This window comes from Lutra lutra, chromosome 2, assembly GCF_902655055.1.
Source record: "Lutra lutra chromosome 2, mLutLut1.2, whole genome shotgun sequence".
Lineage (NCBI taxonomy): Eukaryota > Metazoa > Chordata > Mammalia > Carnivora > Mustelidae > Lutra > Lutra lutra.
In genome coordinates this window covers 40144680-40169763 of record NC_062279.1, presented here as the reverse complement: position 1 = coordinate 40169763, position 25084 = coordinate 40144680, and the positions used below count along the sequence as shown (strand labels likewise).

General features: G+C 36.4%; 1 protein-coding gene across 2 annotated transcripts in view; it reads right to left on the bottom strand.

Moving 5' to 3' along the window:
* Positions 1-2203: 2203 nt before the first annotated feature.
* Positions 2204-25084, bottom strand: part of HOOK3 (hook microtubule tethering protein 3) — a 120415-nt gene continuing 97534 nt past the window's right edge. For both annotated transcript variants that reach the window (XM_047717228.1, XM_047717229.1), the window contains 5 exons: positions 23013-23095; positions 16170-16270; positions 15194-15298; positions 14300-14371; positions 2204-11654 (listed from right to left, as the gene is read on the bottom strand). In XM_047717228.1, coding sequence (XP_047573184.1) covers positions 11514-11654; positions 14300-14371; positions 15194-15298; positions 16170-16270; positions 23013-23095 — 502 coding nt within the window. In that variant the 3' untranslated portion in view covers positions 2204-11513. The remainder of the gene's footprint in view (positions 11655-14299; positions 14372-15193; positions 15299-16169; positions 16271-23012; positions 23096-25084) is intronic.

Below are 25084 nucleotides of genomic sequence, written 5' to 3'. Positions count from 1 at the left end.
AATGTCCACCAGCAGGTGAATGAATAAAAAAAGTTGTGGAATACTCACACAATGAAATACTATTGAGTATTAAAGAAGGATGAATTACAGATACATACAATATAAAGATGTCTCAAATTATGCTGAATAAAAGCCAGGAAAAAATGAGTACATCTCATAGGATTCCATTTACATAGAATTATGAACTATGCAAAATAATCCATAGTGACAGAAAGCAGGTAAATTGTTGTCTAGGGATGGGGTCGGGTACAGGGGACCTAGGAGGACCTGGAAGGATGACCAAGGGGACAAAACACTTTTTGGGGTGACAGATATGTTCATTTTGATTACTGTAATGGATTGTTCACTAGTGTCTATATGTCAAAAATTATCAAACTGCACTTAAAAGTATTGTTAAAAACTAACAATTCATTAATAGAGAAGATATATGAGAAATAACAGCATATTATTAATGGGAATGGTTCCTTAAAGGGAAAAACTGAAAATTCAAGGGGTGGGTATCTCTGGAAACATGTCTTTTAGAAGGCATCTATTATTCAGAGGACTTTGGCTAGGAATATAGACACAGAGACGTTTATATTCTCAGCAATTTCCTTTAAACATAGTCCTAGAAATTAACTATCAAAGTATAAAAACATTCAGTCCATTTCATATGCAATTAGATAAAAGAAGTATGAGCATTATTTGTGGCTTTAAACTTACTGGTCTATATACCTACCTTGGGTTTTGCTCAGACTGACGTTATGTACCTGACTATCTGTACCATTGTGATTGTGCTTGGCACCGGGATGAGCAAATAGGGAGATTTTTGGCTTCAGAAGTAGGATTTTCTTAGAAGTCTTCCTTCTGCTTGAGTGCAGAACAGCAGCAGCTGTGGTAACGTGGTCGTTCCTCCACTGAGAAAATTGAGTATTTGGTCAGCCCCTTGAACCTTCTCTAGTCTGACAAATCTGACAAATCAAAAGTGATGCTGTGTAGCTTTCAGGGTTAGGTATTAGGTCCCAACAAGCTCCGAAGCTTTCACCTGGGTGTCTCAGAACTCACTCTGAGGAGGCTAGCTGTGTGTATATAATGAGTTCACCTAGCCCGAGACTCCATTCTGAGTGTCCAAATGAATCATGTCGGGAGGCTGTGTGTGGTCACCTGGTAGCCCTCAGGTGTTTGTATCTGTCTAGGTATCAGACATCTGAGAGAAAGCCTTCAGATGACTCTATCCTAAGCCGTCATCTAACTGCGACTGAATGAGGGGTCCCTACTGAGAGAAGCCCAGTGTCTTCAGATGCAGGAGATAGTATAATGTTTAAAGCCATTAAGGTTTGGAGTGGTTTGTGACGCAGCAATAACCTGAATAGTACATAAATGTACTTTAGGCAAACTGGGAGGCTTTCTCCTGAGTGACAGTTCTATTTGGGAACTTTTCCGTGTTGTACTTCATTTGACCAAATCTTTGAACGCAAAAACATTTTTCGATTTTCGTGATTCAACCTACCTTTTTCCTTTGCTTCAGTATTACATACCTAGGAGAGACACTCAATAAATGCTGAATATGGTATCACCATGGTAATGAGTGAAGAAAATTTATTATTTATCTGATGGTAAAATGGCACTATTTTGACTACATAGCGATTTTTTTCTTATCTTGGTGTGCTAACTTCACTTTGAAATTACTTAGATGAGTATCTTAATGTAATCAATTTCTACACTGCTATTGCGACTTTACCTGACACTACAGATGTCATATTTCAGTAATGTTTAAGGTGGAGTGGGGAAAAGGGTAAGTTTTAAGGGTGTACAAGGCAGGAAAAGTGGCTCTCATCACCTAAACAGGATGCTCCAACAATAATGTTTTTCTTTGTTGAAGAATACAGTTACTCTTTCAGTGTTTCCTGGTGTATTGTCTGCGGCAAGACTGACCGTTCACAGGGTAACTCTAAGAGGGGAGAAGCCATGTTTAACTTTTATCCTTAAGAACTCTGGACAATCAGCTTACAACTACTGAGTACCAGCCTAAATAAAACACAATCTACAACAGGTACTGAAAAAAAAACCTCAAGGGATGTTCCTGATTTATAATAAATCAATGGCATAATCTTTAAATTGATAGAACACTATGGCAAGTGCAAAAGGCAAGTGGATGAATACTATTAGACAATTAATAAATATGTGTTTGTCATGGTTTAAGAGAAAGAAAAAAAATCTACACTGAATTTTTATACAAGTCTTTATTTACAACTTGTTTAACAACTGTACACTTTTTGCAGCCTTGAAAACATTTTTGTACTTGAATGGGAAAATATAGTTTGACCAAATCTTAACTTTATTCTTCATATACATATACATATATTATATGCATACATATAAACATATACATATAATTAATACCATAACAAGTTGGCAGTCATAAAATTAAAATGAATAAGTGATATCAAAAGGAAATACAATATAAGATTTTGAAAAAATTAAAAATCTGTCTTCTGGTGGTTTATTGGACTTTATGTTGTGATTTTACTGAAAATTTCTTACTGAGGCTAACAAGACATTCCCCTCAAGAAAACAGTGAGAAAACCCACTGATTTGGTAAACACGTGGAAAAATCCTTGGATGCTATTATGTACAATGCTACTGTATCTGCATTGATTCCATCTGTGAATTAAGAAATTTAGAGTTCTATGTGGATTTCACTTTTGGATTACAGTGACAAAGAATGAAGTCGTCAAATTATAAATTCAATGGTCAACCAGAAATAAGAATATACCTAGGAATTCCCTTTTTGCAAAAGCTAAACTCCAAGGTGGGTAACTATGATGCCAAATAGGAAACTAACAACAATTCATAGAATAATCGATAATACTTAAGACATGAGTATAAGGCTTTAGAGCTGGGACTGTAATCAATACAACTCCAACTCCAATGTACTAAGGTGTTTTTCAGCTCATCTGAAAAGTTTAAAAAATACTATAGGAAAAAAAAGCGCCTTTTTCTATCCTCAAATCTTTGATAGACTTTATTAGTCAAAATAAGGCAAATTATTAAATTATTAGATATGTTTGAATTTTAACATTCATTACACAACCGAATATTGGGTGTGATAAATGGTGGGGCAACTGTCAAAACATGAAAACTGCAAAACAAGATAACCTAGAAATTATTCTTCTAAGTGCAAAGCATACTGAATTACACGTAACTGGCACACAGCGAAGTTAGTGACAGCAATGACATTTTAGTGCAACTAAATTTTAAATAACTAAGGCTACTAAAAAACAAAAGGCTACTATTAAAAAAAATTAAAAGTCCTCAAATAATTGATTGGCATTTGTGTACAGTCATTTCCTTTATTTATACTAAAATACTATTTATTTCAAGCATAATGAAAATTTCCCTCAACTAACATGAGTCTCTGTAGTACACACATTAAGTTAGGCCAGCAAGAAACCAACCAACCAACCAACCCTCAAATCACACCATTTATCCCATTTGTACTTGAACAATAAGAATTTCATAATTTGCTTAGAATTTGACAGTACTGGATTGAGTCTGTTGCCTGATTTCAAACATTCAAAAACGAAGAGGAAAGCATCATGACTAACAGAACAGTTTTAACTAAGCACCAAGCTGACTCAAAAGAATTATGGTTAGTCCCTTATTTTCATTAAAAAAATTCAAAGATGCAGCCATATACATCCTTTTCGTTATGTTAAGAAGTAAAATACTAAAAATGTTTCATTAAGTCACTAGAATAAAATTGCTTGCTTTATACATGAAACTGAACTTGATTCATAGTCCAAGTCATTAAGAGCAAGAAACCATGAGATAAACCGAAGAAATAATTTGGATCATGATGTGCCTATAGGGGGTAGATAATCAAATGTGATATTAGGGAGAAATGTTTAAAAAGAGACAGAAACAGAAAAGCTTTTGCCACTTCATTAGATCTATATATATTTAAAAATAACAGAAGAGAAGAATAAATGTTAAACAATTTTTTATTTGTAAATAAGTTAAGGATTCACTGGTTTCTGCTCTACATGTGTTAGAAACTATGTATCATCAATTTGAAAAGACTACAAAAATGGGGAGAAAAGCTGAAAGATACTAAGTTATGATTTATGAAATGATTTAATAATATCACTTAAAAAGTAAAGTGCTGAGACTATTTAAAAATATATTGAAAACTAGTTTCAAAGAATGGGGTTTTGGTTTTTCCAATGTCTTTAAAAAGGGCTGGTATTAACTTTTATAAGAAAAACACCTCTCTTCAACTATGGCAGTAAAATCTAGGAGTTATCATAAGTTAATTGAATACTTTCATTTTGTCTTTATTTCCTCTTTGGGCATTACAGCACTGTAAAAAAGCATTTTCTGCCATGATGAAAATGTTCTGAATTTATGCTAATATGGTAACCACTAACCATGTGTGGCACTAAGCACTTGAAATGTGGCTAGATGACTAAAGAACCAGTTTTATTTAATTTTAATTTAATTTTAACTTAAATCACCATGTGGCTAGTGGCTAACAAACTGGACAATGTAGGTCTAGAATCTACTCTTACCTAAATTAGCAAAAAGCCACTAGATGATAAAGACATTAAGAAGAGAACTTAACATTCAACAATTAGCAGATATTCAAACACTATATTTTGTCTGTGTGCATGTGAGCACATTTCATTTTTAACTTTAGACTTTGGGGGGACAAAAGCAAATCTTCCCTCAAAGGTTAGGGTCTAGACTTCTCTATTTGTGTTACTCTCTTCTAAGTGACTTGCTTAAGCAAAGAACATCAGTAGAACAGGGGGTAATGTAGAAGAAAATACTACAGAAACTTTTCACACTATAAAAGCATTTTTCTCATGTAAAAGCACAAAACAAAACTCAAAGAGAATGTTCTTATAAGTGCATCTCCCTATTCTTTGGCAGTAATCACGTGTCAATTTTTACCCAACAAAAAATATTTCAGTCACTTTTGGACTATGATTTGAATATTAACACATTCAAGTTACAAATGGAAGAATCCTGACTCTTAAAGACATCTCTCAATAAAACAAGCTGAAAACTTTGCTAGATTTGAACTTAAGAATAGCCAAGTTCATTAAGCACACCTGTTACAGCAGATGAAGAGTATTTCCGTAGCATTCTGCGATCTGTAGTGTCTGCCTTTTCCCATCAGCTAACCCCCACCGTTTCCCAGATGCTCTGACTTTAGAGCTCCTGGAACCTGGCTTGCTTTCTCCTGTCTTTGGGTCTAGGCAATGATGAAGAAACTATGAAAAAAAACCGAAGGGCAATTGATAGGTTTGTATTTTAGGAGAGAGGCAAAGTGAAGGTAAGAACATGCTCTGATTAACTAGAAGTCTGTTCACTTTTTATTAACGCAGCTTTAGGAAACAAAGTTTCAAGTGTGTTGGCATTTAAGAGAACTTGGCTTCATGAGGACTGCCTTCTAAGAGTCTTATTAGTGAGAAATATAAAATGTAATTGGTGCCTAGTAGCCGCCATCCAGCTTCAAATAGATTTCTAGACTTAGATTTTCAGATCCCACTTTAGACATTTCAGGAAGAGTACAGAGCCCATTTCTTTGGGCGATCTTTTACCCTTTTCTTAGTGAGTGTTCCAAATTAAGAAAAAAAAAATCCTAGTGTAAAAGTCGAAAATGCCACAGAAAAGTAGAAGAAAAATAATTATCTAACATTAGTAAAGTGCTGTGAGTCTTGCAGTAAAGTATAAATAATACATAAATGATTAAATGTAACAGTAAATATTAAGACACTCATCTCTAACAGTGACATAAACACACTATAGAATGTATGTACAGTAATCACTGCCCATAGGTTGACAAATACACCAAGAATAAACATAAGTCTCTTTTATTAATTTTAGCAATATAATTGCTAAATTTTCCATTGTCAACTTTGAGATCTCTTAAGTGATAACACCTGCTCAGAAGTCCCCCCCACATACATTAAAGCCACACATGTTTTGGTAGTTTCCCTTTTCTCACTTTGAGATTACTCTTGTCATGGTAGTTAATTCTTCCTTTAAGCTCTGAGTCGATAGAATTCAGGATATTTGATAGTCCTAAAGGCCTGAAAGTTTGAGGCTATGGACTTTTTTTGATGATTTCATCTTCGAGACTCTAATTTGTCAAGAATGCCTAGGGGTAATTTATCAGGTACATAAAGACTTACTTGAATATATTTTTAAAAATCTCTACTCTTGCCTTCAATTTAAACAAAATTTTGTGTGGGCCTATTATGTCTAATTTGGGAGGAACATAAAATTGAGCCTATGGTTTATAAATTAGATAAAGCAGCAGATCTAGAGAAGTTGGTAGCAATTTTCAACTACCACAGATTTCTTCTCATCTTACCAATTCATAGTATCCTTAATGGCTTCCAGTCACTATCTTAGATTTAGAAATGTGTAACAGTTTCAAAAATAACAGATGCTTTCCCCTCCACTCCTAAATGTATAGTGAATATGGTATGCCCAGTTAATGCTCACTGAAGGGAAGGATAATTAAAAAATAAATTATATTTTTGTCTACTCCTCTTTATTTAATGGTCATGTTAAGAAAGTCAGAAGATTTTACGTAAACTATCACTTTAGGAACATTTGTTAAGACAGTGTTATTTTTAATTGTATTAGTACTTCCATCCGCCTGGATATTTGTTTATAATCAGGCCATTTCTTATCACGATAATCCATCCCTAGAAATTAGAATGCCTTAACAGCCTTCTGTTACTTTCTCAGATTTTTATGCTCACTTATAAATACAGCATACAAACCTATCTAACAGAATGTTACTGGAAAAGAGAAAAATAATGAAGAGAGACATCACATAACTGTTGATATATAATTGTTAGGAAACATGTATAGACCCCCTACAACTGTCAAAAGTCATATACTTGCCATAATTAGGTTCAGGTCTCTTGTTTCTCAAATAAACTAATATCCCTTTCTCTTTTTCAATTTAAGTGTACCATAAAGAGTCCAAGTATAGTTGAAGATAACATTAAATAAACTTCGTTTTTATATTCATAGATAAAACATGTAAGTTGGAATGGATTGATAAAAGGCTATCATAATCAATACATTCATTCTTCCCAAGAACATAATCAATGATTTAAATGGATGTCATTATATTTGTATGGTCCTTCATTTTATAAAATGGAAGCTAAATATTAATACTTCTGTGATTTGGGGAAGTGGGGAAGGGCAGAAATTAGCTGTGTCAGTAGCAAATTATTTTGTTTTTTGGGTTTCTGAGAAATGAACAGTTCTTACTACAATACTTTAGAATAAAACTATTGTGCTTAAACTGGACAATAAGACATTTTCAAAATTTTCAATAAAAGGAACGTACACCAATTATTATTTAAATATGCTTTATAGATAAAGTAAAAAATTGGATGACAGATACATTGAGAATCGCCTTCCTCATATAAAAACTTCATGATATAAAATATTAAAATCATTATAGTTACAAAGAATAAGCTCTGAAACCGCTTTCTAAATGTAATGAAACTGGGTTGTACAACTACCAAAATAAGCTGCTGTTTTGACCACTGGGGATTATAGAAAAAGAGATTATCATTATTGAATGGAAACCCTTTTAACTTATAAGAAAGGAAAATAAAAAGCACACTAAAATAATTTCCAAAGACTCTGATACCCCATTTCTTCTGTTTAAGAACCTCCTTCATCTGCTTCAGGGTATCACACAGGCTTGACTTTGAAGAAGTATAATGCTACATCAACCTGACGAGAATCCCTTCATAATACAAGGTAAGAAGTCAAAGTTTCCTTCCATAGTTTAATGAATAGACAACAAAAAGCATTTTGTCTTAATGTTATTCTGTAATTAGCAAAAAGCAAGACAACAAGCACTTTGCTCTCATTTTAGGATCATGGTCGTTCTTACTCACAGGGCTGTAAACTAGCTAGGCCTACACAAGCTGTGGGTTGTGGACGCTTTTTCAGATAATCTCACATGTTCCAACTGGGTTGGATAAGTGTAACATTCCAAAGTCTGAAATCTAAACAATTGGAAATTGAGTGCAGAGAGTTAGGATAATTTTAAACGTTTAGATTTTTGTTTTAAGACACTTCTCATCCTGGGATTGAGACTTTCAAATTTTTAACATGGTATTATCTTGAAAAGATGAATGCTTGTCTGAGAGCAAGAGATGCTAAAAAATATTTATCATTAGCTAACAAAAATAAAGTTGTTATGAAAAGGAGATGTGAATAAAGTAGTTAATAAAATGATCTTTTCTTCAGCTTAACTCCTCTTTTGCTGAACAATCACTTACTGCTGATCTATCTGCACAGTGTGGATTTTCTATCTAATGAAATAGAAAGGCCAGTGTTTCTGACTGGAGAACATCAAGCTCAATTTTATACAACTGAGCTTTTACTATATAAACAAAACAATAAAACCTCAACAAAATTATCCTATTATAATCTAATCATCTCACATCCCACCAAGCCGATTTTACCAGGCTAGGGCTATCAAACAAATAAATTCAATCTTAATCAATTTTGGAACATGGGTCCTTTATTTAGGGACTTCTTTTTCTTGGTTATTATCAAATAATTAGACAAATGATAAAAAGGTACGACTGAATTTTTGAAGCTCTTTTAAGATATATACAGTTGTATTATTTATTCTCTTTTTCTACATGGTAAACTAGGATATTTGTTGGATTTTTTAATTACAAACTTTGTAAATACACACTGCAGAACATAAATGTTATTCTTTTATTCTTATTTACTTTGTATTTTCTTACCCTGGTTAGAAGGAAAAGAGAAAATAAGCTTTTTGCTGATAAGAGTCCAACACTGCCAGGATGGGTTACCCCCACATAATGCAGTAACACTGTACTTACTCCACTGCTGAGGCCAGGGCTAGGTCCACTGTCTGAGCGAACTGTGGCTTCATGAAGCTACCATATACAAGGAGTTTGTAAAAATACAGCACAGTATGGCTCATATCTAGATAAAGAACCCAATGGCTTTCAAATTCCAGACAGACCATGCATGCATCATCACAAATCTCCTGAGAAATGATTAATCCCTACTGGAGAAATAGCAATTTATACATCCTGTCCAAAGCTGGGCAAGGAAAACAGGGCTGTCACTGCTACAAGCTAAGTTTTATTCCTGCTTTTTAAAAAAGCACCAGAATGTTTAGACATATAAGTTCTTCTATGTAATGAAAGTAACATACTAAACTAAAAAGGTAAAGGAGAGTGAAAGTTATGAATGTAAACACCAAATAACAGCATGCAACAGATGCCATAGAAAACTCAGAAGTAAAACTCGCTTCCAAAAGCCTGGCACCTTTTCTTCCCATTTGGAGAAATATATCTGAGTAGGTCGGTAGGCAGGAAACCAGGACTGGGGCAGTAAATAGAGAATTAAAATTAAAACCTCTCATCTCATAGGATATAACCCATTTAATGAATAGCTCTTTTACTTTGATCTATCTTATTCTGCAGGTAGTATAATTCCCAAATAATTTTAATGTTATGAAGGTTAGTGTTCATGTCTTTCTTTAAAACAGCTAAATCCTTACGCTATTTGTGAAATATGGGGGCAGGGGTAGAATCATCTTAAGAAGTTTTTAATCTTTTATTGTTAAAACTATGTTGATGAGGTGTGCTTAGCCTCCTGAAACCCCACAATGCATTCTACTCATGCGGTTCTCTCCATTATTACAAATTCTTCCTGCTTTACTGTCTTTTCAGGCAGAAGCATTCACACCGTGCTCAGACTTTTGTACTTAATGTAAAAAAATCAGCACAATGCATGGAGTCATTTTTGTGTATACTCTTAATACCTTTCTTCAAGTACAGTTTCTGAGGACAAATGAAAACACTACCAATTTTTAGGTCAAATTTCTTATAAAAAAAAAAAAAGTAAGGATTTAAAGCCAAACACCTGAATACAGTTTCTGAAAATTCTTAATTACATGTAGCTTGATTTAGTGTTATTTGTTTGTATTTAATATACAGGACTAAATGAAACCTGAACTTCCAAATAGCAAGTACATGAAATGAAATCTTATTAGAGGGCCTATCTAAAACCAAAAACCAATTAACCAAACAACTAACCTAATTTTAGTAATTTTTTGCTTAAAAAAAATTGGCTATGATGCAAGAAAAAGGCTAGAGGGGAACATAAATATAATTTGGGACCAAATTCTTAAGTCACTATGGAAGTCAGGCATAGGAATTTCATTTTCAAATGAATGATATTTCACACTTATATAGCACCTTATACAAAGTGCTTTCCAATCATTATTACTTGACAGCCATTCATCATTGTAAATAAACATGGTTTACAATCTGTCAACAAATCTAAGAACTCTGAGGCAACCAAATACCCAAGAGAAAGTCTTTGACTAGTACATAGAATTAAGAAAAAAAATGTTAAGAGACCTGTCATAATATCACATACAAGAAGTCACTTACTGATCTTAACGACTGATAGTAGCATGTTAGGTTTAGGAATTACTGAGAAATTGAAGGGTTTATATTAAAGAATAAGTAAACTGAAGTGCAAGTCAACAAGGAAATTGTCCAAAAGGTAAGGCTACCTATTACTTGTAAGTACATGAAAAATAAATCTTTCAGATGCGGAGGGCAACTGAAACTATAAATGTCAGCCACATTGCTAGAATTTGATGTTCAGTTACCAGGATATTCCAGAACAAGAAAAAAATTAATGCACTGCCTGATTTTTTTTTTTCTTCTGTAACTTCCCCCCAAATAATCTAACCACTGCATTTATTTTCTGTCAGCAAACAAGACAGCAAGAAATAATGAAATTTTATGTATGTTTTAAAAATAGTTTCCAAATCTTCGGACAAATTTAATTTCCTATAAAACAATGTGGAAAACTCATTTTTTCCCTCTAAATAAATCTATCAGGTGCCTTAGGTAACATCTGATTAGCACCTCTGCCAATGTATTTATGTCTTTGCAAAAAGTGCACTTGCCAACCATTTTATATAGTAAATATGCAAGATATTTGAAGTGCATTTGGAAAACAATTGAAAACACAGATTAATACATCATAAAAAGATTAATTCCCTTTAAACAAAGACATTCTTATAAAGCATGGTAACACAGAGGCACAATAAAGAATATAAATTGTATATCAATTACTGGCAGAAAATCTAATTCATTACAAAGCCTACACAATTGGGGAAAGGACGTTTTCATACAAAGAAAAGTACTACACTATTATACAACACTTTTAATTGGGCATTTAAAAATTTTTGGCACATTAAAAGGAACCTAAAGGACTACAAAATAAAGAACGAAGAAACTAAAATATAGACACAGGAGAGAGAAAGTCCTCAAATGAGAAACAACTAAATATCAACATAAAAGAGACAAAAATAAGCTGGCTGAATTTCCTGAAATGTCATCATATGTAACAGAAGTATGCTTTGAATGCAGGGCGTTGTTTTTTTTTTTTTTTTTTTTAATTCTGATGGCAAGACTTGTCTACCTTGCTGTGGCTGGTTGAACATGGCCCGGATAAGATCTTCTTGTGCTGGTTGCTTGTCTTTGCCGAGCCAGAAATGACTGCCCTGAACCTGTACTAGCAAGTCTGTCTTCAGCCGCCTTTTTATGCAGGGTCATTCCCTATACAACATAGGGAAAAAAAAGTAATCAACAAAAAAAAGTGCAACATACTCTCACCAAAAAAGAAAAAATCATCATGCAGAATTTGTCTCATTGCATTATAAGGCACAATTAGGAATGTTAATTCTGTTCCAACAATTAGGTACAAATCTTCTCTTGGAAAAATTAAGCTTTAATTTTCTGAATTTACAATAACCAAAACCCAGATAATAGAGACACAATTTTGGAGTATATTGCCCACATTCAATCACACTTCCTTTTAAAATCAAATGTAGAAGGTGATTTCCCAGGAACAAACAGGACGATTGATTGGTAGCAGTTGATTCACATGGGGTTGTGGAAATCACACGCCTTATTCTGAGTGGAAAACACAAACGCACATGTTGTTTCTTAAGGAGGAAAGCCACAGCTAGATATAATACATACCAGCAGGGTGTTTTTCTTCACGGCAGGCAGGCTTGTATTCCCAAGCAAATTAAAAAAATTCCTGACAGCCCACAACAGAGGGCCCAAGAGAGCAGGGGGTCTTTTTTGAAGACTGGAGGATGGCCTACTAGCTTAGAAGGGAGAGGATATACAATTGCTGGGCCCAGAGCACCTTAACAGGAGGGAGGAAACCTCTGGGAGTGGCCTTTTAAAATTGTTCATCTGTGAGGAGATCAGGGAAAAAGTGGTCTGGATACTAATTTAATAAGTCAGTAAAGAACCCTGACCAGGCAACCATTAAGAATGGAGAGCGACTATTTATTCTCACCAGTCATTGGCTACAAGTAAACTAATGGGAGGAAGTGGACATTGCAACAAGGAAGAAAGGAAGAAATAAGCAACTGAGAGCCAAAAGGAGAGCAGGACCTAAGCCAAGCCAAGCAAGCTATGTGAAAAGTCCTAGGGCTTTCCTAGAGTGAACTGGACAGATTAGCGTAGAAGACAGAACACTAAACATCAACCTTCATATCACTTGTTAGCTTCTAGAGAAAACGCTAGTCATGGCTTTGCATCTTTTACAGAATTTTGGTCTATCACATATACCTAAATAAACAACATTTCTCCATTTTCCCAATGAGAAAATCCAGAACATGTTTTTTACTCAATTTAAAATCAAAGCCTTTAAGAATCTGAAGAAAATGGCAAATATCTATTAGTAATCCTTAAATTTATTAAAGTGGCTACATATATTACCAATTCTATTTTATTTAAAATATATTATCTTTTTTAACTTTCACATTCCAAGCAACTTATTTAAATTCTTCACACACCTTTAAGACCTCGGTAGCCATGACTGGGCCATTCTCTGAGATACTTAATGTCTTTTCCAGGTGCTCGTCACCTCCTTTCCATTCAGTAGCCTGTGATGCAGAACTTTCTGAATGTATGTATAAAGCTGTTACTGGCTATCTTTCTGGAACATAACCTGTGTGAGGCTATTAGAAGTTACTCCTTTACTCCCTGAGAGCTGAAGAGGAGGGCTATGTTTTAATACCATGTCACAGAATAAGTAAATTCGCTCTATAACCACAATATGTGAAGTCCTACAAATCAATCAAAACTATGAAATGACCAATAAGGATCGACTAACCTTTGAAGAGGACAAAGAGGAAACAGAAAAGGTGGAGTCAGAACTAGTTTTCAGAGAACTTCCTTACATAGTTTTCCCTTATTCTGTAATTTTTCATTTTCAAGAAATCTGTATTTATTAATCAAAATAATATTCTAAGCCCAATTTGATTTCCTTTGTTTTTTTAGGATTGTAATAAAATTTGAAATATTTTTGCCTTGTGGTTAAAACAACATAATGTGGACATGTCATGAAATTAGATGAATTTATGAAATAGATAAAATCCCACTATTAGGAGACCTGGGACATTATCCTTTAAGACACAGTATCAGTTACAATTGTAAAACAGAAACAACTACAACATAACAATAGGAAAGGGGGAGATGATGAAAAAAAAAAAAAAATCCGGCTCAATTTCTTGTCTTAGGCAACTAACATTTTGACAAGGCAGAAGTGGTCTTACTGGGAAGAAAAACAATGCAAAAAGACAAGTCTAGGACAAAAATATTGAAAAAAGTACAGCACTCTTCAAAATTCACAGCTATTCACATCCAGAAAATTCTTACTGAAGCCCAGAATGTTGATAAGCATTTTCCCTTGTAATATTTTTAACACTTTTTTGTGTTGGAAAATTCAATTTCAAAACCTCTAGTTTAGGTTTTAACACCATGAACATTCTGTAAACCCTATGAGATAAACCATCCTCTTGTAAGTTCCACTCCTGTGAAGACAATGGAATAGTCCCATAAAACAAATGCTACTGCATCTGTGTTTCAATATTATTAAAGTCCCCTTCTCCCAGAATAAAATGGCTCTCAGGGCCAGAAATCAAACTGTCATTTATCTTTCTATCCTTTAGGAATAATAATGTGTTCAAAACATCCTAACCCTAACCCTATTATGGTGGTTCTCATTTCTCCTTTTCAATCCTAAGATCAGCATTAGGTTTGGTTAGTGTGTGTTAGGATAGCAATTATTTTCAAATTTATTTGGTAGAACTACTTCTATAATACAGTAGTATAATACAGATAGTATAATAAACATTACATATTCAATGAACTTTGCAATGTGTTTTGAAGTGTTTTCTTACCATATTGTACCAGGCACTAACAATGTATTTCTCCTCCATTTCTCTTTGACTCTTTGTTTTCTCATATTCTTTCTAAAAAACAAGCACATGTAAACATGTAAAGATGAAAAACACAGTATCAATAAAATACAATTAGTTATATAAATTCATGGACACAGTTGTATATAGCAAGGCTCCTAGAAAATAAAGCATCAAAAACCAAGTATCTTGGGGTGCCTGGGTGGCTCAGTTGTTAAGCATCTGCCTTCGGCTCAGGTCATGATCCCAGGGTCCTGGAATCGAGCCCTGCATCAGGATCCCTGCTCAGTGGAGAGTATTCTTCTCCCTGTCTCTCTGCCTGTCTCTCTGCCTACCTGTGATCTCTCTCTCTGTCAAATAAATAAATAAAATCATTTTTTGTTTTAAAGATTTTATTTATTTATTTGACACAGAGAGAGAAAGAGAGATAGCAAGAGAGGGAACACAAGCAGGGGAAGTTGGGGAGGGGGAAGCCAGCTCCCCGCTGAGCGGGGAAGCCAGCTCCCCGCTGTGCAGAGAGCTCATGCGGGGCTTGATCCCAGGACCCTGGGACCATGACCTGAGCCACCCAGCTGCCCCATAAATAATATCTTAAAAAAAAAAACAAAAAACAAAAAAAAAAAAAACCCAACAAAATGGGGCGCCTGGGTGGCTCAGTGGGTTAAAGCCTCTGCCTTCGGCCCGGGTCATGATCCCAGGGTCTGAGGATCGAGCCCCGCATCGGGCTCTCTGCTCAGCGGGGAGCCTGCTTCCTCCTCTCCCTCTGCCTGCCTCTCTGACTACTTGTAATCTCTATCAAATAAATAAATAAAATCTTTAAAACAACAACAACAACAAAACACAAAATATCTTATCATATAGTATACAGCAAAGTACCTCTAAAGAATGGAAGAGTCGGTCTCGTTCCTGAAGCTGATTTTTAAGAGCTTGTATTTCTGGTGCTGCTCCTTGATTCTGCTTAGGGTCTAGAGTACGGATAACCTGCAAAAAGAAACAAAGAAAAAAAAATTTTTAAAGATTTTATTTATTTGTGAGAGAGAGTAAGAGAACATAAGAAGAAGGAAGGTTGTAGGGAGAACCAGACTCCCCACTGAGCGGGGAGCCCAACATGGGGGCTTGATCTCGGGACTCTGGGACATTACCTGAGCCAAAGGCAGAGGCTTAACTGACTGAGGCACCCAAGTGCCCCCAAAGAAAAAAATCTTATTGTATGGCTCAGCTAACTTCTGCCTCTGAGCAGCACAATACTTAAGAGAAATGGGTCCTGAGGGTTAAAAAGCCTGTCACTGTGACTCTACTGCCTTCTCTGCCAGCAGCTTGGTTTAGGCCATGGGCATGTTATGCAATCAATTCTAGTTGGCCAACTAGCAGTCTTCTGGGAAAGGTCTTTTTGCTTTTTGGCTCAATACTTTTACTATAAAAACTGATCAAACCTATAGAAAACTGAAAGAGGGAAACAGAAACCCATTTCCTTTAACCCCAATTCAGCAACAGCTGCACTGCCACATTTTCTCTACACCTACACACACACACACACACACACACACATACACACGCACGCACACGCGCGCGCGCGCATGCTTGCACTTGTTTGGGAGCCTACTGTAAGGCAATCTGCAGACCTGGGAACATGTAACCCCTAAGTACTTCAACATGCATCTTCTTAGACTAAGGACATTCTCTTACACAATCACAATACCAACATCTCTGTAAGAAAACCAACAATTCTGTAAGTCATCACTGTTCAATCCAAATCCGCATTTCCACAGGTGTCTCCAAATGTCTTTGATAAATCACTGCTCCTTCCATCCCCAAATCGGGCCCCCAAGATAAATGCATTACAGACACTCACACTTTTGGCTTTCTCTAAGTATTTTTTATACCGTTCCTCCATTTGCTTCATTTCCTCTTCTTTCTTCCGTAAAGCTTCTTGTAATTCTTCAATTTTTAAGGCTATAGATGAGAGAGTGAAAAAAGAAAAAAAAAATTTTTTAGATTTTAACAAACTAAAAAATATTTTGAATAAGTAGTAGCTTTGAGAGACTGTTTGGTCTATTTCCATATATAAATTTTTTTAAAGGATTTTATTTTTTTGAGAGAGACAGAGACGAAGAGAGAGAGCATGAGAAGGAGGAGAGTCAAAGAGAGAAGCAGACTCCCTGCTGAGCTGGGAGCCCCATGTGGGACTCAATCCTGGGACTCAAGGATCATGACCTGAGCTAAAGGCAGTCGCTTAACCAACTGAGCCACCCAGGAGCCCTATCCTATATATAATTTTATTTTAAAAATTCATAATTTTTGTTTTCATAAAACAACTTTTTTTTTAATAAAGCAACTTTTTTTTTTTTTAAACATATATTTTTATCCCCAGGGGTACAGGTCTGTGAATCACCAGGTTTACACACTTCACAGCACTCACCATAGCACATACCCTCCCCAATGTCCATAACCCCACCCCCCTTTCCCAAACCCCCTCCCCCCATCAACCCTCAGTTTGTTTTGTGAGATTAAGAGTCACTTATGGTTTGTCTCCCTCCCAATCCCATCTTGTTTCATTTACTCTTCTCCTACCCCCTTAACCCCGCATGTTGCATCTCCTCTCCCTCATATCAAGGAGATCATATGATAGTTGTCTTTCTCCGATTGACTTATTTCGCTAAGCATGATACCCTCTAGTCCCATCCACGTCGTTGCAAATGGCAAGATTTCATTTCTTTTGATGGCTGCATAGTATTCTATTGTGTATATATACCACATCTTCTTTATCCATTCATCTGCTGATGGACATCTAGGTTCTTTCCATAGTTTGGCTATTGTAGACATTGCTGCTATAAACATTCGGGTGCACGTGCCCCTTCGGATCCCTACGTTTCTATCTTTAGGGTAAATACCCAGTAGTGCAATTGCTGGGTCATAGGGTAGTTCTATTTTCAACATTTTGAGGAACCTCCATGCTGTTTTCCAGAGTGGTTGCACCAGCTTGCATTCCCACCAACAGTGTAGGAGGGTTCCCCTTTCTCCGCATCCTCGCCAGCACCTGTCATTTCCTGACTTGTTAATTTTAGCCATTCTGACTGGTGTAAGGTGATATCTCATTGTGGTTTTGATTTTTATTTCCCTGATGCCGAGTGATAAGGAGCACTTTTTCATGTGTCTGTTGGCCATCTGGATGTCTTCTTTGCAGAAATGTCTGTTCATGTCTTCTGCCCATTTCTTGATTGGATTATTTGTTCTTTGGGTGTTGAGTTTGACAAGTTCTTTATAGATTTTGGACACTAGCCCTTTATCTGATATGTCGTTTGCAAATATCTTCTCCCATTCTGTGAGTTGTCTTTTGGTTTTGTTAACTGTTTCCTTTGCTGTGCAAAAGCTTTTGATCTTGATAAAATCCCAATAGTTCATTTTTGCCCTTGCTTCCCTTGCCTTTGGCGATGTTCCTAGGAAGATGTTGCTGCAGCTGAGGTTGAAGAGGTTGCTGCCTGTGTTCTCCTCAAGGATTTTGATGGATTCCTTTCTCACATTGAGGTGCTTCATCCATTTTGAGTCTATTTTCATGTGTGGTGTAAGGAAATGATCCAATTTCATTTTTCTGCATGTAGCTGTTCAATTTTCCCAACACCATTTATTGAAGAGGCTGTCTTTTTTCCATTGGACATTCTTTCCTGCTTTGTGAAAGATTAGTTGACCATAGAGTTGAGGGTCTATTTCTGGGCTCTCTATTCTGTTCCACTGATCTATGTGTCTGTTTTTGTGCCAGTACCATGCTGTCTTGATGATGACAGCTTTGTAATAGAGCTTGAAGTCTGGAATTGTGATGCCACTGACTTTGGCTTTCTTTTTCAATATTCCTTTGGCTATTCGAGGTCTTTTCTGGTTCCATATAAATTTTAGAATTATTTGTTCCATTTCTTTGAAAAAAAATGGATGGTACTTTGATAGGTATTGCATTAAATGTGTAGATTGCTTTAGGTAGCATAGACATTTTCACAATATTTATTCTTCCAATCCAGGAGCATGGAACATTTTTCCATTTCTGTGTGTCTTCCTCAATTTCTTTCATGAGTACTTTATAGTTTTCTGTGTATAGATTCTTAGCCTCTTTGGTTAGGTTTATTCCTTAGGTATCTTATAGTTTTGGGTGCAATTGTAAATGGGATTGACTCCTTAATTTCTCGTCCTTCTGTCTTGTTGTTGGTGTAGAGAAATGCAACTGATTTCTGTGCATTGATTTTATATCCTGACACTTTACTGAATTCCTGTACAAGTTCTAGCAGTTTTGGAGTGGAGTCCTTTGGGTTTTCCACATATAGTATCATATCATCTGCGAAGAGTGATAGTTTGACTTCTTCTTTGCCGATCTGGATGCCTTTAATTTCCTTTTGTTGTCTGATTGCTGAGGCTAGGACTTCTAGTACTATGTTGAATAGCAGTGGTGATAATGGACATCCCTGCCGTGTTCCTGACCTTAGCGGAAAAGCTTTCAGTTTTTCTCCATTGAGAATGATATTTGCGGTGGGTTTTTCATAGATGGCTTTGATAATATTAAGGTATGTGCCCTCTATCCCTACACTTTGAAGAGTTTTGATCAGGAAGGGATGCTGTACTTTGTCAAATGCTTTTTCAGCATCTATGGAGAGTATCATATGGTTCTTGTTCTTTCTTTTATTAATGTGTTGTATCACATTGACTGATTTGCAGATGTTGAACCAACCTTGCAGCCCTGGAATAAATTCCACTTGGTCGTGGTGAATAATCCTTTTAATGTACTGTTGAATCCTATTGGCTAGTATTTTGGCGAGAATTTTTGCATCTGTGTTCATCAAGGATATTGGTCTGTAGTTCTCTTTTTTGATGGGATCCTTGTCTGGTTTTGGGATCAAGGTGATGCTGGCCTCATAAAATGAGTTTGGAAGTTTTCCTTCCATTTCTATTTTTTGGAACAGTTTCAGGAGAATAGGAATTAATTCTTCTTTAAATGTTTGGTAGAATTCCCCCGGGAAGCCGTCTGGCCCTGGGCTTTTGTTTGTTTGGAGATTTTTGATGACTGTTTCAATCTCCTTACTGGTTATGGGTCTATTCAGGCTTTCTATTTCTTCCTGGTTCAGTTGTGGTAGTTTATATGTCTCTAGGAATGCATCCATTTCTTCCAGATTGTTAAATTTGTTGGCATAGAGGTGCTCAGAGTATGTTCTTATAATTGTTTTTCTTTGGTGTTAGTTGTGATCTCTCCTCTTTCATTCATGATTTTATTTATTTGGGTCCTTTCTCTTTTCTTTTTGATAAGTCTGGCCAGGGGTTTATCAATCTTATTAATTCTTTCAAAGAACCAGCTCCTAGTTTCGTTGATTTGTTCTAATTTGTTCTCTTTGTCACTAAGACTTGTAAATTTTACTATTAGGTGACAGGGTGTGGACCTATTCTTATTGATTTTGAGGGGGGTTCTCTGAACCTCCTGGATTTTGATGCTTGTTCCCTTTGCCATATTGGGGAAATTCTCTCCAATAATTCTCTCCAATATACCTTCTGCTCCCCTCTCTCTTCTTCTTCTGGAATCCCAATTATTCTAATGCCTTTTTCGAGTCCGGCTAGAACCTTGAGAATCGTCATTCTGAACTCTAGATCTTACATATTACCAGTGTCTGTACTGATTCGGTCCCTAGCCTTTGGTTCTGCCTCTTGTTCTTTTTTTTGTGGTAAAATTTTCCGCCTTGTCATTTTGTCCAGATAAGAGTATATGAAGCAAGTAAAATACTAAAAGGGTGGCAAGAACCCCAGGAAAATATGCTTTAACCAAATCAGAAGAGATCCTAAATCGTGAGGGGGGAGAAAGGGGTTAAAAAGAGGTTCAGAAAGGAAAAAAAAAAAAAAAAAAAAAAAAAAAAAAAAGAAAAGAAAGAAACAAGTAATAAAAGAAAATAAAGAAAAAATATAAAAAAGAAAAAAATATATATATTAGATAAACTAGTTAAAAAACGTTAAAAAAGAGGGGCGCCTGGGTGGCTCAGTGGGTTAAGCCGCTGCCTTTGGCTTGGGTCATGATCTCAGGGTCCTGGGATCGAGCCCCGCATCGGGCTCTCCGCTCAGCAGGGAGCCTGCTTCCTCCTCTCTCTCTACCTGCCTCTCTGCCTGCTTGTGATCATTCTCTGTCAAATAAATAAATAAAATCTTAAAAAAAAAAAAAAACGTTAAAAAAGAAAAGGGTAAAAGTTAAAAAAAATTTGGCAGAAGAAGAGAAAAAAAAATTGAAAAAGAAAAAACAAATTAAATTAACTGCAAGGCTAAAGAATCATGGGGAGAAAGCCATGAGTTCCGTGCTTTGCTTTCTCCTCCTCTGGAATTCTGCTGCTCTCCTTGATATTGAAACGGCATTCCTTGGCAGGTGAACTTGGTCCTGGCTGGGTTTCTTGCTGATCTTCTGGGGGAGGGGCCTGTTGTAGTGATTCTCAAGTGTCTTTGCCCCAGGCGGAGTTGCAACGCCCTTACCAGGGGCCGGGCTGAGTAATCCGCTCGGGTTTGCTTTCGCTCGGGTTTGCTTTCGGGAGCTTTTGTTCCCTGAGCGCTTTCCGTAGAGTTCCGGAGGACGGGAATGAAGATGGCGGCCTCCCAGTCTCCGGCCGGAGGAGCCGAGAGCCCGGGACCCACTCCTCAGTGCGCCCTCCGAGAACAGCGCCCAATTACTCCCGTCACCCTGGCCTCCGGCTGCGCTCCGAGCTCACCGAGCCTGCGATCGGTTCAAGGTAACCCCGAGCTGAGAGCTCACTCCTCGGCTCTGTCTCTATAGCCGGCTTCCCCGTTCTAATACTTGCAAGCTCTGCAACACTCAGACACCCCCGATCCTTCTGTGACCCTGCAGGACCTGAGGCCACGCGGGCTTCACCCTGGTTAAGCCTCTGGAGCGATGTCCCTCAGCCGAACAGACTTTTAAAAGTCCTGATTTTGTGCTCTGTTGCTCTGCTGCTTGCCAGGAGCTGGCCCCTCCCCCCGCGGGATTCACTTCTCCTCCAGTCCTACCTTTCAGAAAGTGGTTGATTTTCCGTTTCTAGAATTGTTGTTCTTCTTCTCTTCGATCTCCCGCTGGATTTGTAGGTGTTTGCAATCTTTAGATAAGCTATCTAGCTGATCTCCTGCTACCTGAAGTAGTCTCAGCCAGCTACTTCTCTGCCATCTTGACTCCTCTCCTCTAAAGCAACTGTTTTTATAAAATAGTTTTTTTTTTTAAACTTTTTTTTTAAGATTTTTTTTTTATTTGACAGAGAGAGAAATCACAAGTAGGCAGAAGTAGGCAGAGAGAGGGGGAGCTAGAAGGCTCCCTGCTGAGCAGAGAGTCTGATGCGGGGCTCTATCCCAGGACCCTGAGATCATGACCTGAGCCGAAGGCAGAGGCTTAACCCACTGAGCCACCCAGGCGCCCCTAAAATAGCTTTTTTAAACAAAAAGCTTTTCTTGTAAATAAACAAAAACTTCAGTTTGGAAATGCATAAGTTAAAAAGTATCCATCAATGAAACAAAGTATCCATCGATGGATGAGTGCTTAAACAAAATGTGGTCAATATGTATAACTGAGTATTACTCAGCCTCAATTCTGATACACATGTCAACATGGAGACAATATAAGTGAAAATGAAAGGCGTTCTGCTAGGTGAAGTAGGCCAGACATGAAAGGACAAATGTATGAATCTACTTAGATGAGTTTACTTAGAATAGTTCTTGGAGAAAGAAAGTAGAACAGTGGCTCCCAGGGGCTGGCAGGACAGGGGAGAATGGGGGGTTACTGTTCAATGGGCACAGAATTTCAGATTGGAATGATGAAAAAGTTCTGGAAATGGATAGCAGCTGCACAACAATGTGAATGTACTAAATGCCACTGAACTATATACTTAAAAAATGGTTAAAATGGTCATTTAAAAAAATGATTTTGTTTATTTGACAGAGAGAGAGTGAGAGAGCATGAACAGGGAGAGGGGAGCCCGGAGAGAGAGGAAAAGGGACAAGCAGACTCCCCACTGAGCATGGAGCCTGTTGCAGGCCTGATCCCAGGACCCCAAGCTGAAGTCAGATCATCAACCAACCGAGCCACCCAGGTGCCCCTAAAATGGTTATTTTTATGTGATATATATTTCACCACAGTTAGAAAAGGTGTGTGTGGGGGAAGGTCTGTGTCCTTTATTAAAAGCATTAATAAAGTCAGGTTACTTACAGGTATAAATATCAAAAGCAGTAAAACATCTGACTTTCATGCAACTATACTATGGAAAGAGCTAATTACATAAAATATTCATTACCATCTACAGTTAAGGAAAAACTCAAAACTAGAATTAGAAGTATTATAAAGATGATTATATACTCATTCTGTAAGTAAGATAAATTCTTTAATTGCTAGAATATATAAAAGGACCTATTTCTGAAAGGAACAATTTTATATAAACTCATCACTGGGTATCTGGGTGGTTCAGTTGGTTAAGCATACAACTCTTGGTTTCGGCTTAGGTCATGATCTCAGGGTTGTGAGATGGAGCCCAGTGTGGCATCAGCTTGGGATTCTCTCTTCCTCTGCCCTTCCCCCCTGCACATGCACTTTCACTCTCTCAATAAATAAAATCTTAAAAAAAAAAACAACAAACCTGTGGTAATTAGTACTATAATATGTTAAATATACTTTAATTAAAAACAACTATGCTAATTAGGGAAAACTCACAGCTGTTATTAAATCGTGGTTCAAGATCTTCAATAATGGCTCTCTTCTTCTGCAATTCATTATTGGCTTCATGAAGCTTCTCCCTGTAACAAAATATATAACATATTGTCACCTACTACTACTGCTTTTGTTTTTTTCCTCACTTGAAATGAAAGATCTAAGTTCTTTATTCTTGGGATACACTTGCATATCACACAACTGCTATGAAACAAAAGAGGATAAAAAAGCCTAATCCAACATGAATATATATTTTTAAAATAGGTTAAAAAATAGAGACAAAAATTTCAGACTTTGAAATAGTTATAATTTCTTTTACATGAATAGGCATAAGAGGACACAGAAAACGTAATGATCCTTTTTTCTAGGAAGAGGATATTATAAAAATTAATTTAAAACTTTACAGAGGTTTTACAGTACAAAAGTCTTATTGTAAAACAGTGTTAAAAATAAAAATAGAATGCTATCCCCCAATAAAAAAAAATTAATGATATATGCACTCACATGGATAGGTATCACAGAATTCTGAACATAGGAAGTCAAATACAAAAGGGTAATACTGTAGGATTCCTTTTAAAGGAAGTTCAGAATGTGTCAAAACCAATGAAAGGTGGTTAAGAGAGCAGCATAGTGGCTAGTTTGGGGATGGAATCAGTTAATTAGAAGGGAGAATGAAGAATTTTGGGGAGTTTACTGCAAGTATTCTATATGTTGATCTGGGGTATTTCTGAATGTAAAAAAAACATTAATCAAACTCAGGAACTTAGAATTTGTGTACTTTATGTAAGTTATATTCCAATCCAAAAGTAAAAAATGAACAGAAAGTTTCTTTCTATTAGTTATAATATGTGTAATTCTCTATTTAGTTTAGCACTTTGTAACAGCAGAGGAAAAAAGGCTGCATAAATTGGAAAATATAGAAAAAAAAAACAGAAGAAAACAGAGCACTTTTAAAAGTCTATTTCTGGTCTTTTCTATGAGTAATACTCTAATAAGTCTATTTTTCAACAATTTTTTTGAGTGTATCTATATGTATCTAGATATAAAATGAGTATATACAGCAGTTAAAATAGTAATTAACTTTCAGCTCAGTAAAAAGGTCATGAAACAGAAATTAACCCAGAAACTTAGGGAACCCAAACTCAGAAGTTTAATCTTTTTCATGACTTTCCTGATGAGCCTTCGTGTGTATTCCTAACCAATATACTGGTGAATTTTGCCAAATTTTCACTTTATACATTATACTGTATGTACTGTCCTGTGACTTCCATCTTTTACGTTAACACCACGCTCTTGAGATTCACGTATGTTGACGTGTTAGCTTTGAGTTACACAGCTGACTGCGGCATTATGTTCTGTTGTCTGAACATAACTCATTCTAGCTATTGTTTTACAAACTGGTGCTATTTGTATTGGTTCTACTTTTGTTATTGCAAACAATATTCTTTTATACTTTCTTCTACATGTCTCCTGACACATGGTTAACAGCATTTCTGGGAATCTAGGGTTGATGTAGAGAATGGAACTCATGGGTCACAGCATACGTGCATGTTCAGTTTGCTAAGCAAACTGATAGAAACTCAGTGGAGAATACACTGCTGACCATCTTTGGCAATAGAATTACCTTTGCGGAACATCTTCGGCAATACTTAGTATGTCTGATTTTTAATTTTACCCAATCTGGTGTATGTAAAATACAGCTTCTTCACTATAGTTTTAAATTTGCATGAGAATGACCTTTTGAAATGTCTATGGACCCTCTTATGGATTGAATTATAATTCCCAAAAAAGATACGGTGAAGTCCTAACCCCCAATACCCAGGAATGTGAAAACACTATCTTTGCGGATATAATTAGTTAAGATAAGGTTGTGTTGGATCAGGGTGGGCCTTAAGTCCAATGACTGGTGTCCCTATATGAAGGCCATGTGAAGACAAAACGTACAGAGAGGAGGATGCCATGTGAAGATGGGGAGATAAGAGACTAGAGTGATGTGTCTATAAGCCAGGGAACAGCAAGGACTGCTAGCAGTCAGCCTGAAGACTCCCTTAGAACCTACAGAAGGAACCCATTCT